Source organism: Argiope bruennichi, chromosome 9, assembly GCF_947563725.1.
Source record: "Argiope bruennichi chromosome 9, qqArgBrue1.1, whole genome shotgun sequence".
NCBI lineage: Eukaryota > Metazoa > Arthropoda > Arachnida > Araneae > Araneidae > Argiope > Argiope bruennichi.
The window spans coordinates 3,570,839-3,590,160 of NC_079159.1; the positions used below are offsets into that span (position 1 = coordinate 3,570,839).

At 28.4% G+C, this 19,322-nt stretch overlaps 1 protein-coding gene across 6 annotated transcripts; it reads left to right on the plus strand.

Annotated features, from left to right (window-relative positions):
- Positions 1–8,858: 8,858 nt before the first annotated feature.
- LOC129984127 (uncharacterized) lies at positions 8,859–18,158 on the plus strand. 6 transcript variants are annotated; one of them, XM_056093920.1, is made up of 2 exons: positions 8,859–8,932; positions 13,613–18,158. In XM_056093920.1, the coding sequence occupies exon 2, from the start codon at positions 13,724–13,726 to the stop codon at positions 14,252–14,254; it is 531 nt and encodes a 176-aa protein (XP_055949895.1). In that variant the 5' UTR covers positions 8,859–8,932; positions 13,613–13,723; the 3' UTR covers positions 14,255–18,158. The 6 variants fall into 6 exon arrangements, with proteins under 6 accessions (XP_055949895.1, XP_055949893.1, XP_055949892.1 ...); XM_056093918.1 differs by having other exon boundaries at positions 8,886–8,958; XM_056093917.1 differs by having other exon boundaries at positions 8,916–9,052.
- Positions 18,159–19,322: the final 1,164 nt, after the last annotated feature.

Consider the following 19,322-nt stretch of genomic DNA (forward strand, 5'->3'; position numbering starts at 1 on the left):
TTTAAGTTATTAAACTTATTATTATTCAATAATTGAATTAATTACTTAAAATTTGTAGATTTACTAAAATATTTTTCAATGAAAGAGTTTTTAAGTTTAAAAAAAATTGTGGAACAAACTTAAATTACTGAAATATTTTATTTGAAACAAATAGTAAAAAGATACCCAAACTTTTTAATACATATAAATACTTTTTTAATTATAGGATTGCACTTTTTAAAATTTAAAACATTATAATTTTATGAAATTATAATACAAATCCTATTTTATATTTATATTGTTATGTTTACAATCGCATATTGTAATTTTCCTCGGTTTGTTTTATATATATTCTGTTAAAATATTCTGGAAATCAAACTTTTTTTAGTTTTTTTGCCTTCATGTTCACGGGCCATAACGCAGCCTTAGAATTCAGGCATTCTTGATTTGTGGACGGAATATAATAGTTTTTCTGTAGTTACAATTTCTTAAAATTTTGCTCACTCGTAGAATTTGTCAACATAAGACATATGTAAATCTTCAGCGCTATTAATATATATCGAAAAGTTGATTGTACCTTATTATCACATATTATAGTCAATGTAATTTCTGTATGCTTTTCATAGAACATACATAGAACACTTCACATAGTTTCAATGTAGCGTGTATTTTTTTTTTCCCCCACGCCGGTACGTTTCGGAAATACCTTACCTTCGGAATACCTTAACAACTGTGTAAAAAAAAAAAAAAAAAAAAAAAAAGAGTGACAGTGTTGCGAGGCAGACAAGCAGTAATGAAGTAGAAAATGTAACCTTGAACCGCCTACAGAAAATGCACAGACTATAATATGGGATTGCAGTAGCAACTGCGAGTGTGGTGCTCTTTACGGTTGGTTCCGAAGGGAGCTGGCTTGAATCGTGATTGAACAGAATCTCTCGTGGCTCACGTTTGAATTCGGAGATGAGTCAATAACGGGTTATTGACGAAGTGAACGGAAGCTAAGAGCTTTTCAACGAAATGGTTGAAGAGAACTGGAAGAACGATCTACTATTGTCTGTAAATAATACATCTGTGTAATCGTTAGAATTAGAAAGAATTTGGGGATTTAGTGAAAATGTTCCCACATTAATTGATAAGAATTTATTCATTGCAGATATTATTGTTCCTTCATTTGTTTCGAAAAATCATATAAATTACTTAAAATGTACCATTTCATCACCGAATTCAGATTCAATATCTCATCCATAATCTGATATATAAAAATGAATTTTTGTTTGTTCGTACCTTATGCGCCGTCGTACCGTTCAACAGATTTCGATGAAACTTGGTCAACTTATTGCTGGCACCCGCGCGAAGGTTATTTTAAAAAATTGGCAAACAGGAAACGGCACATGTCACTCGGAGTTAATCGCACATATGTCAAACAAAATAAAATTATTATGGTTGATGCCAATCACTGTGAGTGAAGCGAAATCGAAAATATTTAGGGCAAGCGCTTTTTTTCTTTCTTTTTTCTTTCTTCTCATTAATGAATAGTCTTCTACACTGGAAGTTGTCATTCAGCATGTATAATGTTTTGTCTGCGACAACCCCCCGCACATATCATTCAGAGTTTATTCACACATACAAAACCGAATTATTATTATCGATAATGATCAAGTTAAGTTATATATAATGGAAATTTTAGTGCAAACATTAATTTTTCTATTTATTCAGTGAATCGAGAAACAATATTTCGATTATACAAATGTATATCGTGTTGATTGCTTCGACAAAGAAAAAAAAAGTTCCCAAACGTTCGTTACTTAATACATCTACTAGTGCAGCACGTAAAAATAAGCCAATTCGAGCTTCTTAAACAAACGAGGAACGACCAGCGAGAAATAAAGTAAATCATTTACGAACTGCAAATTCAGAATCTCAAGATCAACATGCGGCAAGAATTGAAAGACAACGTTTATATGCTACTTGATCAAGCGCATTAGAATCAAAAGACCAATATGCGACAAGAAGAGAGGCAACTATTCTTAACGGAAGTCGATTGGAGAAGATGTGGTCCTTCCACGCATTCCCATTATTCCCACTTTTGATTTCAAGCGACTGCAGTTTCCCATTTTTCTTGCGTTCTCGATGACCATCAATAAGGCGCAAGGCCAATCACTTCAAATGTGCAGACTGAACCTAGAAAATCCATGCTTTTCATATGACCAGTTGTATGTCGGATGCTTATGAATCGGACAGCCAAGAAATGGATTTTTGCTGAAGATGAAAAAGCAAAAAATATTGTCTGCTCTAAAGCACTTGAATAATAAAGTATAAAAAAATAGGATAAATATTATCTATACTTATCCTTTACATATCATTGAATTTCAATGAATATATTCACTGTCGACAAGCAAATAAATATCATTCCTAATTAAACAAGATAGCTATTTCAAATTTCAAATGATATTTCCTAAATTATTTCTTCTGCGGCAGCAACCTGCCGGGTACCAGCTAATGTGCTTTAAATTTTTAGGCAGTTTCCTTATTATCAACCTTGTTTCTAATAAATTTACCTTAATCAAAAATCCAAATATAGAATTAATTTTTCTATATGTTTTTGACGCCACAAAAATTCTGAACATAACAAATCCAGAATAGGCAACGATGTTTCGACCCTCAATTTTTCTTTTTCTCAAAATACATCTTTCATATTACCGTCTTCGAAATTCATCCCACCCCATTCTACCTAGCTATATACATTGGCTCATCATTACAATGGACACCAATTGTTTCATTTGCCTGCATTTCGTAACTGTCGAATATTGCTAATAATCTAACTAAACTGGCACCAGTTTTTGCCACTTTTCAGTTAGTTACAGATTACAAAAAGGAATCTATTCTTTATAGTCAGTGCATTTCAAGAAAATCGACAATGAATTCAAATAGGCAAAAAGAAAAAGTATAGTAGAATGGTAAAACGTTTAAGGACCGATAGAAACTAAATTATGTAACAAAACAATAAAAGAAAAAAATGTATACCTTTTCATAAAGATTCATAACTGGAGTAATATTAGAAGTATTACTTTAAAATTTGATTCATCGACTTACATGGTTATGCGAAGCGTTACAGCGATTAATTCTAAAAGATCAAATCTAAAATAAAACATTTAAAATTGATCACCCTTTACAATCACTAGAACAAAAGCTACTAAAAAACACCAACATGTTATTTAGACACTAGTTTGTAAGATATGTTTATAAATATACCAAATGGCAGACATTTGATGTAATATCTGTTCAGCTAACAGAGCTTTCAGTTGCAAAATTTTAAAAAATATAATTGGAAAACAAAAATTCATATCAATTTAAGTTTATTATCAGCATAAAATCAATCTCTATTTTGCTCTGTTTAGTAAGCTTACTTTTCTAAAATAATAATTATAAAACACTTTTTTCTCTTTCTAATATATCTTAATTGTAAGAGAAGAATCTACGTGCATCAAATGCATGATTGATAAATGAATATTTCACAAATTTATACCAATATCTCAATCATTACTTTAATGATTGTTTTTTTTAAAAAACATAACACTAAAAAATCAGTCTAAGAAAATAAAACAATGATAAAAATTTCTCTCACCTTTTTCAAAACAGATTTAGCTTTAGCTCTACAAATTGCAATATTTTTTCTAACTTCTTGCAACTATTTTGGCTGAAAAAAAAAACCGAGGGAAAAAATTGTCTTTGTTACGAACATCGTTGTCTTGAATCATTGATAACAGGTGGAGATAGTTGTCCAAAGAGAGCTGAGGTGATCCCTCCAAAAGAGCAGATGTCGGCTGATGGGTTTCTGCGATGTACAGACAAATGCATTTGCCTCGAAAGTATATTTATGACGTCTTAGTCTACTTTAACCCCCTTTTTCACAGATATGGAGGTACAATATACTCCTGAGTATCCGGCCTAATGTGGCGGGAGGGCCGGATCTCTATGAACTCATTTCCTTGTCGACCAATAAAAGAATACAGAGTTTTAAACCATCCATCATTGGTAGTAATCTCTGAATATTGGTCCAATTATAGGTACATATTTTCCTTTTAAGTGTCCATACTACAAAAACAAAGCTTCCTAAACTTTTTTAAGCTTACCTTTCAGCATGATTTATCTTACTATTATTCCACTTCCACTAGCTTGAGCAACGCACCATTTTTCAATTTCTGTCCGATTTTTTTTCCAGTCCTCTACAGTACTTTTCTCAACTCCTAACTTTGAAGCTATATTTTTTGATGTTACACCAGAGTCTAGTCGCTGTATAGCGTGTTTAGTCACTGCAACTTTTTTTTCGTTTATCACCCATTTTGAAATTTTCACTGTGGTCAATTAAAAAAACATTAAGCATACCCCAAGACCATTTTACGAATACTGTACGTATTGTGCAATTATCAAGCGGGGATAACTGAGATCCGTTACACTCTGCCAAAACAATGAACAACGAGCAGAATGCTGTTCAGCAATCATCGTGGGTCACGTTCCGTTTGTACAAGTGCTCATGTAATAAAGACTTGATTTTCATTGGAATCTGCAGGTAACAATTAATACAGTGCCTGTATCTTTTACGTATGCAGTTTCAAGATTCCGTGCTGAATGCGTCGGATCGAGGTTTCCGGAAACTCCGCTATTCTCTCAGATTCACGTATTTTGCTACTCCCGCTGATGTCCCAACTGCTAAATTTTCCACGAACACTTTGTACAACAAGGACGCAGTCCGGATTGACGGAAGATCTACCACTTCATGGATGAACCTCCAAATTCCCCGTTTTCTTATAAACGGTTTACTAAATTCAATATCCCATTTCATGAAATAGGGCTTTTATTCGCCTCGATTTCTTTCCACGTGCGGAACTTCGCAATGCTTTAGTCATGGATTCGAAGTTTTTATAGAAAAGTTAAATTATTAATGCTCGATCTGGTAATGATAGCATGCTGCTAGCATAGAATGATGGACCCATTTCCAACCTTGTGTTTTATATATATCGTCTCGGTTTGACGTGTGAACGCCATCCATAGTTCATTATTTGAAGCAGTTTTTTTAATGGGAAAAAATCCACGCAAAAACATAATTGATTTCCAGCATTACTTTTTTTTATTATGATTTTTTGAAGTTCGTACGAATTTGTGGTGCGCTCTGTATATTTTAATGAAATCTACTACACGAAATGTATTAATTTCTTTTTTTTTTATGTTGGAAATAAATTCTAGGATTAGAGATGCATAATCCACGATTTTTTGAATAACAAATAATATTGCTATTGTTATTTTTAAATATGCGTTCCAAATATCTGTTATTCCAATCATATTTTTAATTAAAAATTATTATTTAATATTAAATATAAAATTTATTAATTGTAATTAATACTTAATTTACTAATTTAATTAACGTGTGATTGAATTAATTTATCTGTTTCAGCTTACTTCTTAAATTTTTTTTCTCAAAACTATTTATTTAATTTATTAGAGTGAACCATTTTCTGGAAAAGATGAGTTAAAATATATGTCATTTCTTTAAAATGTTTACTTTAGTCCTATATTCTACCAATAGATGGCGCCAGCAGTAAACAGAGTACATGCAATCAAAATCAATCATGCCACGAGCAATTAAAAATGATCTGTATGGAATAACGCATCATCAAATACGAATATCGGTCACTCCCGTAAAGTGTAGCGGTGACTTCGCACTTTCCGGTGAAATCACCGCTCCGATAAATTTCAGTGATATGCAATTCAATGATACAATACGATAATTCCAATAACCGGTCCGTTCACTTTTCAATCCAATCACAGATTTCTTTCGAGAGCTTCCATTGGACAGATCGTATCGATTCTTACTTTCCAGTAAAGTCACTGCTCCGGCAAATTTCAGTGATATCGTATCGATTGTTACTTTCTATCGTGATCCAAAACCTGTAATCGAAATATCATCAGTAAGATCGTATCAAGGATTTGAATCACACCCCTCTTTGAAAAGTATTGATCACTTGTATTTGTGACTTTTTGATATTGGTTACGTAATAACCGCTCTGAAAATATTCGTCATCCCTATCTAGGATAAATATGCCTCGTGGTTTCTTGTTTCTGTATTTTTAGAAATTTGGTCTTAGGAAAATTCAAGTGATTATACATTCCTCTTTTACTATGAATTTTTTTTTGAAAAAAAGAATTAATAAATAGTTTTTTTACATATAAAAATATTAAATGAATGCGAAAATAAGTCGATGGTCAGCATCAAAATTAGAATTAATATTTCATTTTTTTTAAAAAATATTATTTATTATTTTCTTTTGTTATAATGCCCAATTTTTCAAAAAAAAATTTGAATAAATAAAAATGATGTATTATCAATGAATTATCTTTAAATCTTTCAGAACTGAGAAAGGCGGCATTTCTGTGTCTCTAACTATTCTGTGTCTCAGCTCAAAGTTTTAATCTCAAAAGCTCAAAAGTTTTCAATCTTCGAAAATTCGAAAAAAAAAAAAAAAAAACTATTAGTGTCCTGTTAGAATAAAAAGAATCATTATAACCCGACTCTGACGAGTTGGCGGATGCAATGCCAGAATTATGCTCTCACAAAAGGTTTTTTTTTTTTTTTTTTTTTTTTTTTTTTTTTTTTTAAATAATGAAATATTTCCAGATCTGTATGCATTCAGGCTTATACTTATACATAATACTGGAATCGCTAATAAAGCAAAATAAATAAATAATGTGAACAATAAAATAATTGCTAGGCTCATTGTGGGAAATTATTAGTCATAATAATAATCTTCTGTATTTGGTTATTTTCTTTTTCTCAGCAAATGCAGATTATTGGTTTACCTTCAACTCGGCACAATGGCATGAATAATTTTTTGAATTGAAAAATTTAATTTACAAGCCTTCGATTTTTTATGGAAATGTTCTTTTTTCCTCTTGGAGTTTAAATACATGAATGAATTGGAAATTTTATTTATTTATTATTTTTATTAAAATTTTATACATTTGTTTTTAAATTATTATTTTTGTTTTTTCTTTGTTAATATCAATGCAATGAAACTATTTCATGCCTCATATAATTGTATCACTCTCTCCCTCCCTCTCTCACTAAAAATAATAATAATAATAATCAATAATACTGTTATACAATAATAATACTAATATACAATAATAATAATCAATAATACTGTTATCCAATAATAATTATTAATACTGTTAAACAATAATAATACTAATATCCAATAATAATAATCAATAATACTGTTATCCAATAATAATATTCTACCAATAATAATAATTGGTAGAATTGGAACTGAATTTTCACAGAAGTACTGGTGAGGTTTTTGATTGTGGATTCAATCTTTAGAAGCAAAAATTTTAAACAACTTCATTTTGATTTTTTCGTATACAAAATATACAAAAAGAAAGTATTGTAATCACCAAAAAACTCGAATTCGATATTTTGACATATTTCTATTTTTTAGAAAATATTTTTGAATATTTTGATGTTAAAATATTCGAAAAATATTTTTGAAATTAATTAGTGTATAATTCTGTATGTTTGAGAATACGATAAATAAAAAAGACTTTGATCAAGTCGGAAAAAATTTACTATGCTGGTCTTTATACCAAATTCTTATAGATTTTTATTAAATTTCGAATGAAATTCATTCGCAGAAAATCTGTTCTATCTAGTGGTCCGAATATAAGTGAACGCGGTAACTTCAAAATGTAAAAAATTTAAAGAAAGAATTGGTGGAAAAAAAGAAAGAGAAATAATTGGGTAAGCATTTTTAGCATCTAAAGCGATCCTTATCAATTTTTGAACCAAATCTTTCAAGAGGGCGACTATCTGTCTATCTACTTTCACAAACACGAAAATGCGATAATTCTAAAACACAATGACCAAGTGAAATTCGATATATGATCTTATTACCACATTTTTGTGACTCTGCATCAAAGTATATTTTCAATCGATAGAGAGAAAGGTGTCAGACTCATATTCATTCCCATTTACTATGTTACGAAACACAAAACTCTTATTTGCGTGAATCTAAAAATAAAAATCTGAATACTCATAGCGTTACCCGAAGTTTACAATTTTATGCGACAGTTTAAATACCTTTATTAGAGCTCATATAGAAAGAAGTTCCAAGAAGATCACACCTTTGGTTTCAGAAGGGGAACAACATTGCTATGCTGTTGCTCGATAATACGAATACGGTTCAATTTCACGAAGATATGATAACAATATTGATTAGTATTTTCGATTAATAGAGATATCTTCTGCTGAATCAGAAATAAATAGTATCAATAGAAATGAAAAAAATGGAAAACATGTGGTTTGTGATTTTCTATACAGTAATTTTTTTAAAAATTGAGAACATGATTTTAAATCCCGAATGAAATCGTGTTCTTCAATCTCTCATTTAGATTTATTTTAGGCTATTAATGTCATGTTTGTGTTATAGTGTGATTCAATTCTAAAAGTAATTATGTACCATTTTTATTTGTCTTTCTAAATCATAGTTATAGTTATTGAAATGCTTATGGATTTGATCAGCGAATTATCGGCAGCAATACGAATCTATCTCAACAAAGATTCAGACTATCAACTTACATATCTTACTTTCTGAACTCTTCTGCAGTCCTTCTTCTGTTCATGAACTGCTAATTATTGAGCGACAAAAATTTGGAAATCCATATCAAAGACTATTAAACATTCTAGATTTTTATATAAAATATAAATTTAATTAAAACTATTTATTTGCTGTATTAAAAGTTGAATGTGTCAGCAATTTACCTATTTAAAAGCAATATTCACAATTTTTTACAAAATAATAAAATTTTCAAGACATAATAATATTGTTTTGAGTGTGACTTCGACTTTTCATCGCATCATGTTATTGACGTCGTGTTTGTGAATTAAATGGAAAACTAGGTAAATCTATTACGTCATCCTGAATGGTATTTATAATTATGTGTTGAATTATTATTCTGAGAAATTGCATTGTTATGTCAGTAGTTTAATTTAGTTAGCCATTGGATAGTAATTCTTCAGGTATGAAATTTATTTATAAATGGTTATTTAGATTTCTTCAATTTTTAAATTCATTTGTATTACATTTTATTTTTTACATTTTTTTTTTCGTCTTATGACCTGAAATAATAGAAAAGGAAAGATAACTGTCAGAATTATTCTTAATTTTTAAAACAGAAGGACGATAATGCATGTTGTAAGAAATGTACATTACATAGTTGAATGTTCTAGTCCGTGGTATGCTATTTACAGATATGTAGAGAATTTGATATCTGAAAATTTATCTCGGAACGTGGTATATTTTTAAATAGTAATTTTTACCGTCTTTTTCCTTTTCCTATTAATTTAAATACAATAATAAAGCTAAATTTTGGAAGTTGCATTTTTTCTTATTGTTTGTTCTTCATATGATCTTAGAATATACGCTTAAAAAATGTATATTTATTTTATTTTCTTGATTCACACAACTATTGTAATTTTCTTCATCTATTATTGCATAACGAAAATTGTATTCAGGAAAAATAAAATGTTGTTTTTCAAACTTATCATTGAAACTGTGAATATCATGTTAGAATGATATCATAAAGTTATGAATGCTTTCAAATTCAAAGGCAGTTGTTTCGAGTTTTCCTTTTATAGATAATTAATTAGGAAATTGACAGCTTGAATTTGGAGAAAAATGCAATACATTTTACAATTTAAAAATTCAGACCACATATATTGATAAGTAGTAACTGTTCAATTTAAATTTTTCTTATTTTATATTTAGATTGTTTACTATGTCACTTCTTGTGGTTTTTAAACCTCTTCTGATATTTACCATGTGAAATATTTAGCATCTAAATGGTATTTTGATAATTAATAAATTTAGTATAAATTTTAAAAATGCATATAGTTTATTAACATCAACGGAAAGTTTTTATTGGAAGAAATAATAATTGTAAATTTTTTTGAATATCTAAATTTGTATTAATAAATAATTTGAATACTTCTAGATATTTGCAGAATTATCACCAGTAATGTATTTCTTTTCAATATTATTTCTTTTTATAAATTTTATTGTTAATAATTTGATAAAACATAAATTTTATTAGAGTAGCTTAAATTATCCATTTACTTCATTAATGATATATATTGTTAAAATTTTGGGTAAAATAGCAGTTGTACATGCTGAGTAAAAGGCTTTGTATATTTATAATAATGTTAGAATTATTATTGGTTTTTAATTTTTCAACAAATCTTGCTTATTGTGCAAGCAAATTACATTTGCCCATTAATTATTTCTCAATAATAAATTTATTATTAAAAGAACTAAAGGCCATTTAATAAAAGCTAAGAATTGTTAGGATCTTTGAAGAACTGTATTTAAATTATGGAGTAGTTGAAATAAGATTTATTATATTTGATATGGATGTTTGTTTTCAGCTCTGAAAATGTTTATTATCTATATATACACTTAAAAAAACTGTATTTAATGGGGAGAATAGAGGTTTGCAAACTTAGTAACAAAATCATATGTTTCTTAATTCTAAAACTTTTGCAGAAAGCCAACTGAATAATTTATTTCCAAGTTGTTTTTTAACTTATCTTAATGCATTTAGACTATTGTTACGATACTACCTGTTATTAATGCAAAAACTAAATGGTTTTTCTGGCATGTATATATATCTGGTATGATATGTAATATAATAAACCTATTTTATTTAAATTCCACTTTATGTTAAGCAGAGATTTAGTTATTGGGCTGTTTAAGGGTATTGCAAGGTTATTTTGAAATGATTTTTAGTATTATTAGTATATTTTTAATTTCGGGAAGATTTTTCTTCTAGAGCAAAATAATTTAGGGGATTTTAAATAATTTACTTAGAATATGTGTTGATAAATTATCTCGATACATATTAATTTCTGCTATGTGCTATAATTATTTTTATTAGGTGAAGCATTTGTTTGCATTCTCTTAGATTACCTAGAAAATTTTCACAAGAATTATACCATCCGTTATGTAACTTTTTACATGCCGATATAGCTTCTTGCATTTCATTCTGCAATTAATTTGCTGAATTATTAACAAAGTATTTTGGATTAAAATTTTTTTGTTCAGATCTGCAAGCTGAACGATTTATGTGCCTATATCAATAAAATTGAAACATGCATAAAAATAATATATTAATAAGTCTCTTTTTTTTTTTTTTTTTTTTTTTTTGGATTTCACTTTTAAATATTGTAAGCACAAGGAAGGTTTTTTTTAATGAAATACTCTTGTAATTAATAAAAAAGAAATTTTTTTTTTCATATATTGGAAAGATTTTACTTGGTGTAATAGAAAACTCTAAAAAATTTATCTTGTTTATTAATAATGCTGATATAAAAAGTATTTACGTTAGCATTGTTAATTATAAAAACATTACAATTGTAATTGATATCAGTACATAATGATAAATTGATATACTTTTTTAATTGATTCTGTTTATTATGAAGATTCTCTTAATCACAATATTACTTTTTATTACTATGTAAGCTAATGGCATTTTAAATATTTGGAGAACTCTTGTGTTGCACAGAGCATTAGCGAATGTTATAAAGAATAAAAGGGCACTTTTTAATTGATAAATATATTTTTTAATGTATACTGAATAAATATATTTTCTTCTATATTTTAGCAATTCTATTTAAACATTTGGCACAAGAGAAAATGCAGTTACAAGTTTAAACAAATTCATGATTATATACTGTTTTTTCTTTAATTTTAAAATTTCTGTGAAATGTGAATATTTAATATAGTTTATTCCTTTAGTGGGTCTCGTGTTCCAACAAGTTTAAATACTGGCTTTATGCCTTTTAATAGTATCTTTCATCATCAAGATTAAATGCTGATGAGAATAATTAAGTTTCAAATAATTTTAATTTTTGGCACTACTAACAGAAAAATGCTATAATTTTGATTTTTTTTTTAAATTAAATTTTAAGTACTTAGTTAGTTGCAATGTTTTTAAATAAAATTTATTCCTTCGGCCTTTAGGGAATCAATTTGATCAGTAAGTTATTGCACTTTCTTTTAAATATGGGCATTATTGTTAATTTGCATAATTATATTCTTGCATCATGTGTTACGATTTGCAATTTCTTTTTCCATGTAAAAGACACAAGTTCCATGGTCCAAAAAAAATTATACTGTTTTTTTTTACTTCAAAAATTACAAATTCAGATGTGTAAGGGAAAAATATGCATGTATGACTCGAAGAATCTCGAAATTAAACCCAATTTACAGTGGGGGGGGATTGTAGATATCGTAGAATAGAATTTTATAGTCGCTTTACTTTAAGATTAAACGTTTGAACAATTGATGGCTTTTAACAGTGTAGTGTTCCAAGGGATCAAAATTTTTAGTTCTATGGATATAAGGAAATTTCCACTTTCTAAATTTCGAGACCTTGCATTTCGAAACATTGTGCATATCATGCGACTGAATAGTACAAGCATTTTATTCTAGTTTTGCTATACAAGAGCAGTTCTTAGGCCTATAATGATATTAGTAAAAACTGAAATGTATTCTCCATTGGAAGTTGCATTATTTTAATAAATTTATTGAGTAATAAAGCTGAATGACCAAACATGCATTTAAAATGTATACATTTTTGATTGTCAACTATCTGGTATAGTCATTAGTCAGAATTTACATTTTATGTTATCGATAGTATTCTCAAATGTAAATTTAAAAAATATAATTAATGAAAACTTCAGACTTTTAATTATTAAAATTTTTATTTTACAATTGTAGAATTTGTTTTAAAATATGAAGGGTGATCCAAAAAAAAAGTTTACAAGCAGCAGTATTTGGAAAGTAGAAATTGTAGATGGGAATATTGTTATCCAGAGTGGAGACACGTGGCGCTAGTTGTCTTAGACCGGTCGTTCGAGCAGATAGTGTTAGTACCGAGACCTGAAACAGCAACAGTACTGGCAAGACATCTAAAGAAATAGTCTCGCACAGAGGTGTTAGCCATGATACGATTTCTATGGGGCCAAGAATGTGTCCCCATCAGAAATTCGCAGATAAATCGTTGAAGGGTAGGGGGACAAAGCAATAAGTAGACAACAGGTGGTGAAATAGTATCGTTCTTTTGAAGCAGGCAGAGAGATTGCTGGAAACGTATAGGTGGGAGGTCTGGAGCCACCCCTCCCATACTGACTCAATTTGGCTTCCAGAGACTATTTCCTTTTCCCAGCATTGAAGAAATACTTATCCAAAACAAAGTTCATATTGGAGGGTGGTGTTCAAAAAGGTGCCGAGAACATGATTATTAAAAATACGAGTTAAACAAACTGGTCCAGCGGATGAAAAATGCCTTAACAGGTTTGGTGATTATGTAGAGAAGTGACCATCACACATGTCTCTTAATTATCATTTGTATCCTGTGTCTGTTGTTAATAAAGCATTTTTCCTTTATCTTCTAAACTTTTTATCGCCCCTCGTAAAAAGTAAATTTAGATTGGCAACAAATTTTATTATTGTCCATAGATTCATATATAATGTGAATTTATGTAATATGTTGCTTATTTGCTCGTATTTCTTTTTTATAGTTGTAAAGAAAAAAAGTGGAGAAGCTGTAGTTATTCAACATAAGAGCAACCCAATAGACGTAGCGTCGTAGAATTGTACTACAGTGCTGTATTGGCACTGTTAAAAACATTATGGGTATGTCAACCGACATGGCCCCAAGGTATCTATCTGTTAACCCTACTGGTCAAATGACCTATGTATTGGACACTAGTAATGTTAACCTTGCCCAAGTCCAGTTAGCTGTTCCAGCATCTGAAATTGTATTGATCCAGGATGAAAATAAATCGATCAATCTTTGCGATAATTCAGTCTTGGTCGCCGATGTTGCCCCTGAGAATATGGGCTGGATTGGAAATAATGTTATTGTCTTAGTTTCTCAACCTCAAGAGTATGTAATGGTTGAACAAGAAGTAGTTGTTGATTCAAATGTTGCCCAATCATGGCAAGTTGAAGAAGGTGCCACTGCATGTGCGGCCACTACAGCACTTGCGCCATTTGCCATAAAGGAAAACCAAGAAGAATATGAAGCACCAGAGGAAGAAGCATCAACCACAACAGTAGAAGATGCCAAATGCTGGTTTCGGGATTCACTTATCACGACAGCAGCACTTTCAACTCTAACAACCTATGTTGAATCAAATGGGTCAGCAAAAGTTGGCTAGTGTTTGATATACTTCTGTTTGGAAGGAGCCCCATCCTTTTTGTTGAATTTTATACAATTCTATTTTATTTTCTCAAACTTTAAAGTTCTGTTTTTCTCCATTATGTATGAAGTATTCAAAACAAAAATCATTTTAAATACTTTTGAAATGTATAAAATATTTTCTGTTCTATTAATTTTATATTTAACTTTTGAAGAACCAACGTTTCTGTTCGCATTAATATTTGCTAATTTAAATAAAATTACTTGAATTGAACTTGAATTATATAAAATAATTGCATAATTCCATTTTTTTTTTTTGCATTTTTAAAGATCTTGTTTTAATGTTCTAATTTAATTTTTAGTAATTTTGTACACATGAATTCTCTTTGTTGCTTATCTTAAAAATTTTATTCATTTTTTTTGCCTTTATTAAATTTTATTGGAAATATATTATATATGATATATGTTTAAATGAAAAATGTTAACTTACTGTGATTATGCAAATTTTGTGTTATTATATTTTGTAATTGTAATTTTTTCTTGATTTGTGAAGGGTTAATATGAGCATAAAACTTATGAAATGAATTTGTTTAATTGTAACAAATTGATTGAGAATTTGTTGAAGAAAGTTAATGAGTCATTTCCTTATTTGGTAGTTATCCTATCGAATGTTTTTATTTGAATTCATCTGCCTGTTATTAAACACTTGCTTAGATTTTTTTTTTCTGCCTGGCATGTTTTTTCTATCTAAAACTATATCCTATTAAGAATATTTGAAGATATTTTAAATTATTCTGTAAGGATGTTTTTGAATTGAGTTGCACTTAACTCGAACAAGCTCAGGGCAGTGTGATGTATTACTCAGGTTTAAACTGAATTAATGTTTTAATCATGTTTTTGAAGAAGTTGAGTACTTACATTGTCTCTCTGAATAATATAACAATAAGTGATAATTGTACTGTTTAAACTTGAATAGTGTATAAATTTATTTGATAAAATAATTTTATAGCCTCTGAATTTCTTTTTGAAAAATATCTAAAGATTTCTATAAAAAGATAAGTAAACATCATATAAGATTTATTTAGTTAAATGAGCCAAGTTTATGCTCGCTCGTATATCTATGATTTTTAACTTTTTAAAAAAAAATTTGGCAAAATCGGTTAAAATTTTTTTTACTATAAAATCTATATTTTGTAAACTGAATTCAGTATTGATATTACAGTGATGAAATTAATCTTTTTCTTTTAAAATAACATTTGTACCCTATGATGCTCTTTAAAATGTATTAATTAAATGATTAAAAGTTAAAAGAAATTTCTGATCCTTGTCATTAGTGAATTATAATGGTAACCACCTGTCGTTGGTGAATATAGTCATATTTTAGTTATCATAAAACCTATTGCTATGTAATTTTTTTTTTTTTTTAGCAAGAGTTGTTGACACACTGTAAATACAGAAGTATCTAATTTCTTTTCATTATTTTTGAAATGCCATTTTATTTCTTAATTAAAATAATTTATAATCTATATTTAATTAAATGTTGCAGGCTCTCAATATTATTTAACCTACATACTAAAAATATTTTATTTAGAATTATTGAATTGTGCTAAATGAAAAGCATTTAATCTAAAGATCTCTTAAAAATAATAGATTTTTACAGTTTATTCAGAATAGGATATTTTTTTTTTCTAACATATGAAGGCTTTAAGACGTGTTCTTCATTTAATGTAGAATACAATAAGTAATTGCTTTATTTTTAATTATGGTGAATCTGAATACTTGCTGATTTATTTATTAATTTTAGGTGTAGCATTACTAAGTTTTGATTTATCAATGCCTTGTAAGTAATTTAGTAACTACTTTGAAATTTCCTGTAAATGCTGGTTAGTATGAATTATATTTTATGTAGCTAAAGAACTTTTATTCCTTAGGGGTGGGGGGGAAGGGGCACCCTCAGTTTTGTTGGTTTAATCAATATTTCCATCATTTTCTATTGTTGGAAGTGCCATACTATACTCAATGAAAAATGTTACATAAAAATCAATTTGGTGTGTCGTAACTAATTATTACAAATTTCAAATATTTTTCTTTCATTGTTTTTTTTTTTAAACATATTTTTTTTTCAGAATTGATTTGTTAATTCGATTTTTAAAAAAATCAGTCGATCTCAAATTTTCCTATGTAATTAAATAATGAAATCTGATGAAATTTTTATCAAAGTTGTGATGAGTTGGATAGTTTATGTGAAATAGAGCTCTAGTACTTTGTTTTATTACTAAAACGTTTGCTTTTGTATAGTTACATTTAATATTGGAGCTATAGTTGTTATTGAATTATAATTACATATATTGATTTAAGAATTTTTCTTTTGCAAATGATTTACTAGTGTATTCTAGAGGAATACTTTGTTTTAAGAAAATTGCTTAGAAAAAGCCGTTTGGTAAATTGACTATTGTTCTTTGTTATTTATAAGGCATTCTTCTTATTAAAAACTGATATTAAAAACTTTCCTTTATTATCGTAAGAAACCTGATATGTCATTATGCATTTCTTAGTAGAAATAAAGTTGAACTTCTGGTTAATGATTCTAATTTAATTATCTAGATTAATGAAGTTTAGCTTATTTTATACTTGCATATTGAAAGGAAATTTCTCCTGTTAAGTATTTCTATTATAATTTTAAGACCATTATACATTGGTTTACATTTAGAGTAATAGTAAAATTTGTTTAGCAAGCAAGGAAGTCTTTTGAATAAAAATGAAATTCTTGACCTATTACAAGTACAAAACACTGTAGTTTATTAAAAGAATGGCAATTTTCAGATGAGCGCTTAAATAAATTATTTTCAGTTAGTTTTGAAGTTGATTGTTGTAACTTTTTTTTTATTGCAATAAAATGTAAATATTTATCTCGTATTACCTTTGTTGAAGAATAGTCTTGTCTGATAAAATTTGAACTATTTTCTTTTACTTTTCTATTTTACTCAACCTTTAGGCTTCATAAATAATTTTCAGAAGTTCTTCAAGCCTCTACTTTTCCCGTTTATAATTTAAACATGTCTGCTTGTTTATGCAACCAACTGCTTACTTCTGGCATTATGATAACTTGGCTATTGCATGCTCTCAATATGAATCGATGCTCATTGCAAAGCATATTCTAGGCTATCTAATATCCTAAGAATTTTCATATTCTTGAGGGTACAAGTCAGATGTACTTTTGAGTAAAGGGGCTCCTCATCGTGTTGTGTGCCTTTGGTGCTAGTCTCAAAAGATGTGTAAAATGTGAAGCAGTGGTCTCCTGTGATATGTTACATTCAATAAATATAAACTGTATATTTTAAGAAAATTTTCTGCCGATTATATTTTTATAATGGTGCTGCTGACTATGAAAAGGTTGCCATTTATATGTGTACTCACACAAATTATACAGTAAACTCTTGTCTTCCTTGCCAACTTGCGTAAATGTTTTGCTGTTTCAATTATGGACTCCCATTTTACTGCTTCATATGATTTATCAATATGTTTCTTAGATGGGAGTAAAAGTGAAAACTGAATACTCTTTATTTTCTGTGTTTATAATTTTTGTATGTAGGAAATATTATCAGTGTTAACAACTATTTCTATGCAATTTCTAATCGTGTAAAAATGGGAAATATATTGCAAATAGTGCATGGTGTATAATATTTGTAAATATCTTCATTGACAAACAGACATTAAACTATTCAAGTTAGCCAAGAGTTTACTGTGTACAATTTGCACTGTGTTAATTTGTAGAAAACCTCTTGTGAGGTAGTTCCCAAATGTAGTGACTGTGTTAATGAATGGAAGTTGTGTATAAAAGATGATAAAGTATTTGACTGTTAATTGTAAATTTTTAGTGTTTTCATGTATTCAATGATTATAAAATAAACTGTTCACTGAAATATTGTTTCCATAGAATGTATGCATCTTTATTTATAAGCTTTGTTGTATTAGCAGAACTGACGAATATATGTGTAAAAGACGCAAAATAAATGTTATTTAATATGTTCAAGATTATAGAACAATTTTCGCATACCTTCGTTACTGTAATTATCATGGGTACTAAACAGTTGAATGAACATGACAATATTTAAGATTATATAAGTAAAGTCTATGAAATATTTTTTTCTTAACAGAAAATAGATTAATTTTATTCATGCATCAAATTAATCTATCGGTAGATAAAAATATAAAAAAAAATGTTCATATATTTTATGGGAGATATTGTTCATTTTGTCCCAATTGATAATTTCTCATATTTGATTATTATTTTAAAACTATTATTCTATATCATTGGAAACAGATTGAAATTTTAAAACAGGTTAGATAACAAGAATGTCTATCCTTTATTCTCCTCAACATTGTTTTGAATTAAAAAAAAAATCCCTTAATTTTTTATTTGTGAAACCGCTTTTGCCTTCAAATATAAAACCAAGCTTTCCAGAAGGCTTTTGTCAAAATCTACTTCAGCCATTTTTCTCTTATAGAATCGATGGTATGTCTGCCATCTAATCAGGGATGCTACTGATGGGAATATACTTATGACAAGTATTCCTTGCCCCTCTTTTAGTCAATATGTACGAGTAATAACTTTATATTTTCTGTTTCATAATCTTTGAGGCCATGCATATATTCCTTATTTGATATTCCATCCATGTAGTCCTGATATATGCTTAATAGTGTCATAGGATAACTAATCTAACAAGTGATATTCATTTGATAACAATCTCCATATCTCGTGTAAATACTGTCTCGTTATGATACCATTTTTTTTTTTTACAAAATAATTATATGGCGAGGAGGGGGGTGGATCTAATTTTTTTTCTTTAATTTCCAAAATCTGGGATTTTGCATGTGAAATATATTTATTCTAAAAAATTTTTTAATCTATCATTCTCTGAATTATTTAACAAGAGTGTTAAATATCCTTAAACATGGATGCAAATGCAAACAATGAAATGTTTTATTCCTATTCAACAAAACTGCAGGTAAGTTATTGGATCAAAATCTTTTTCAAGACTTGTAAAAAAATTTCTGCACACCAAAATTCTTTATATTCCATAAAT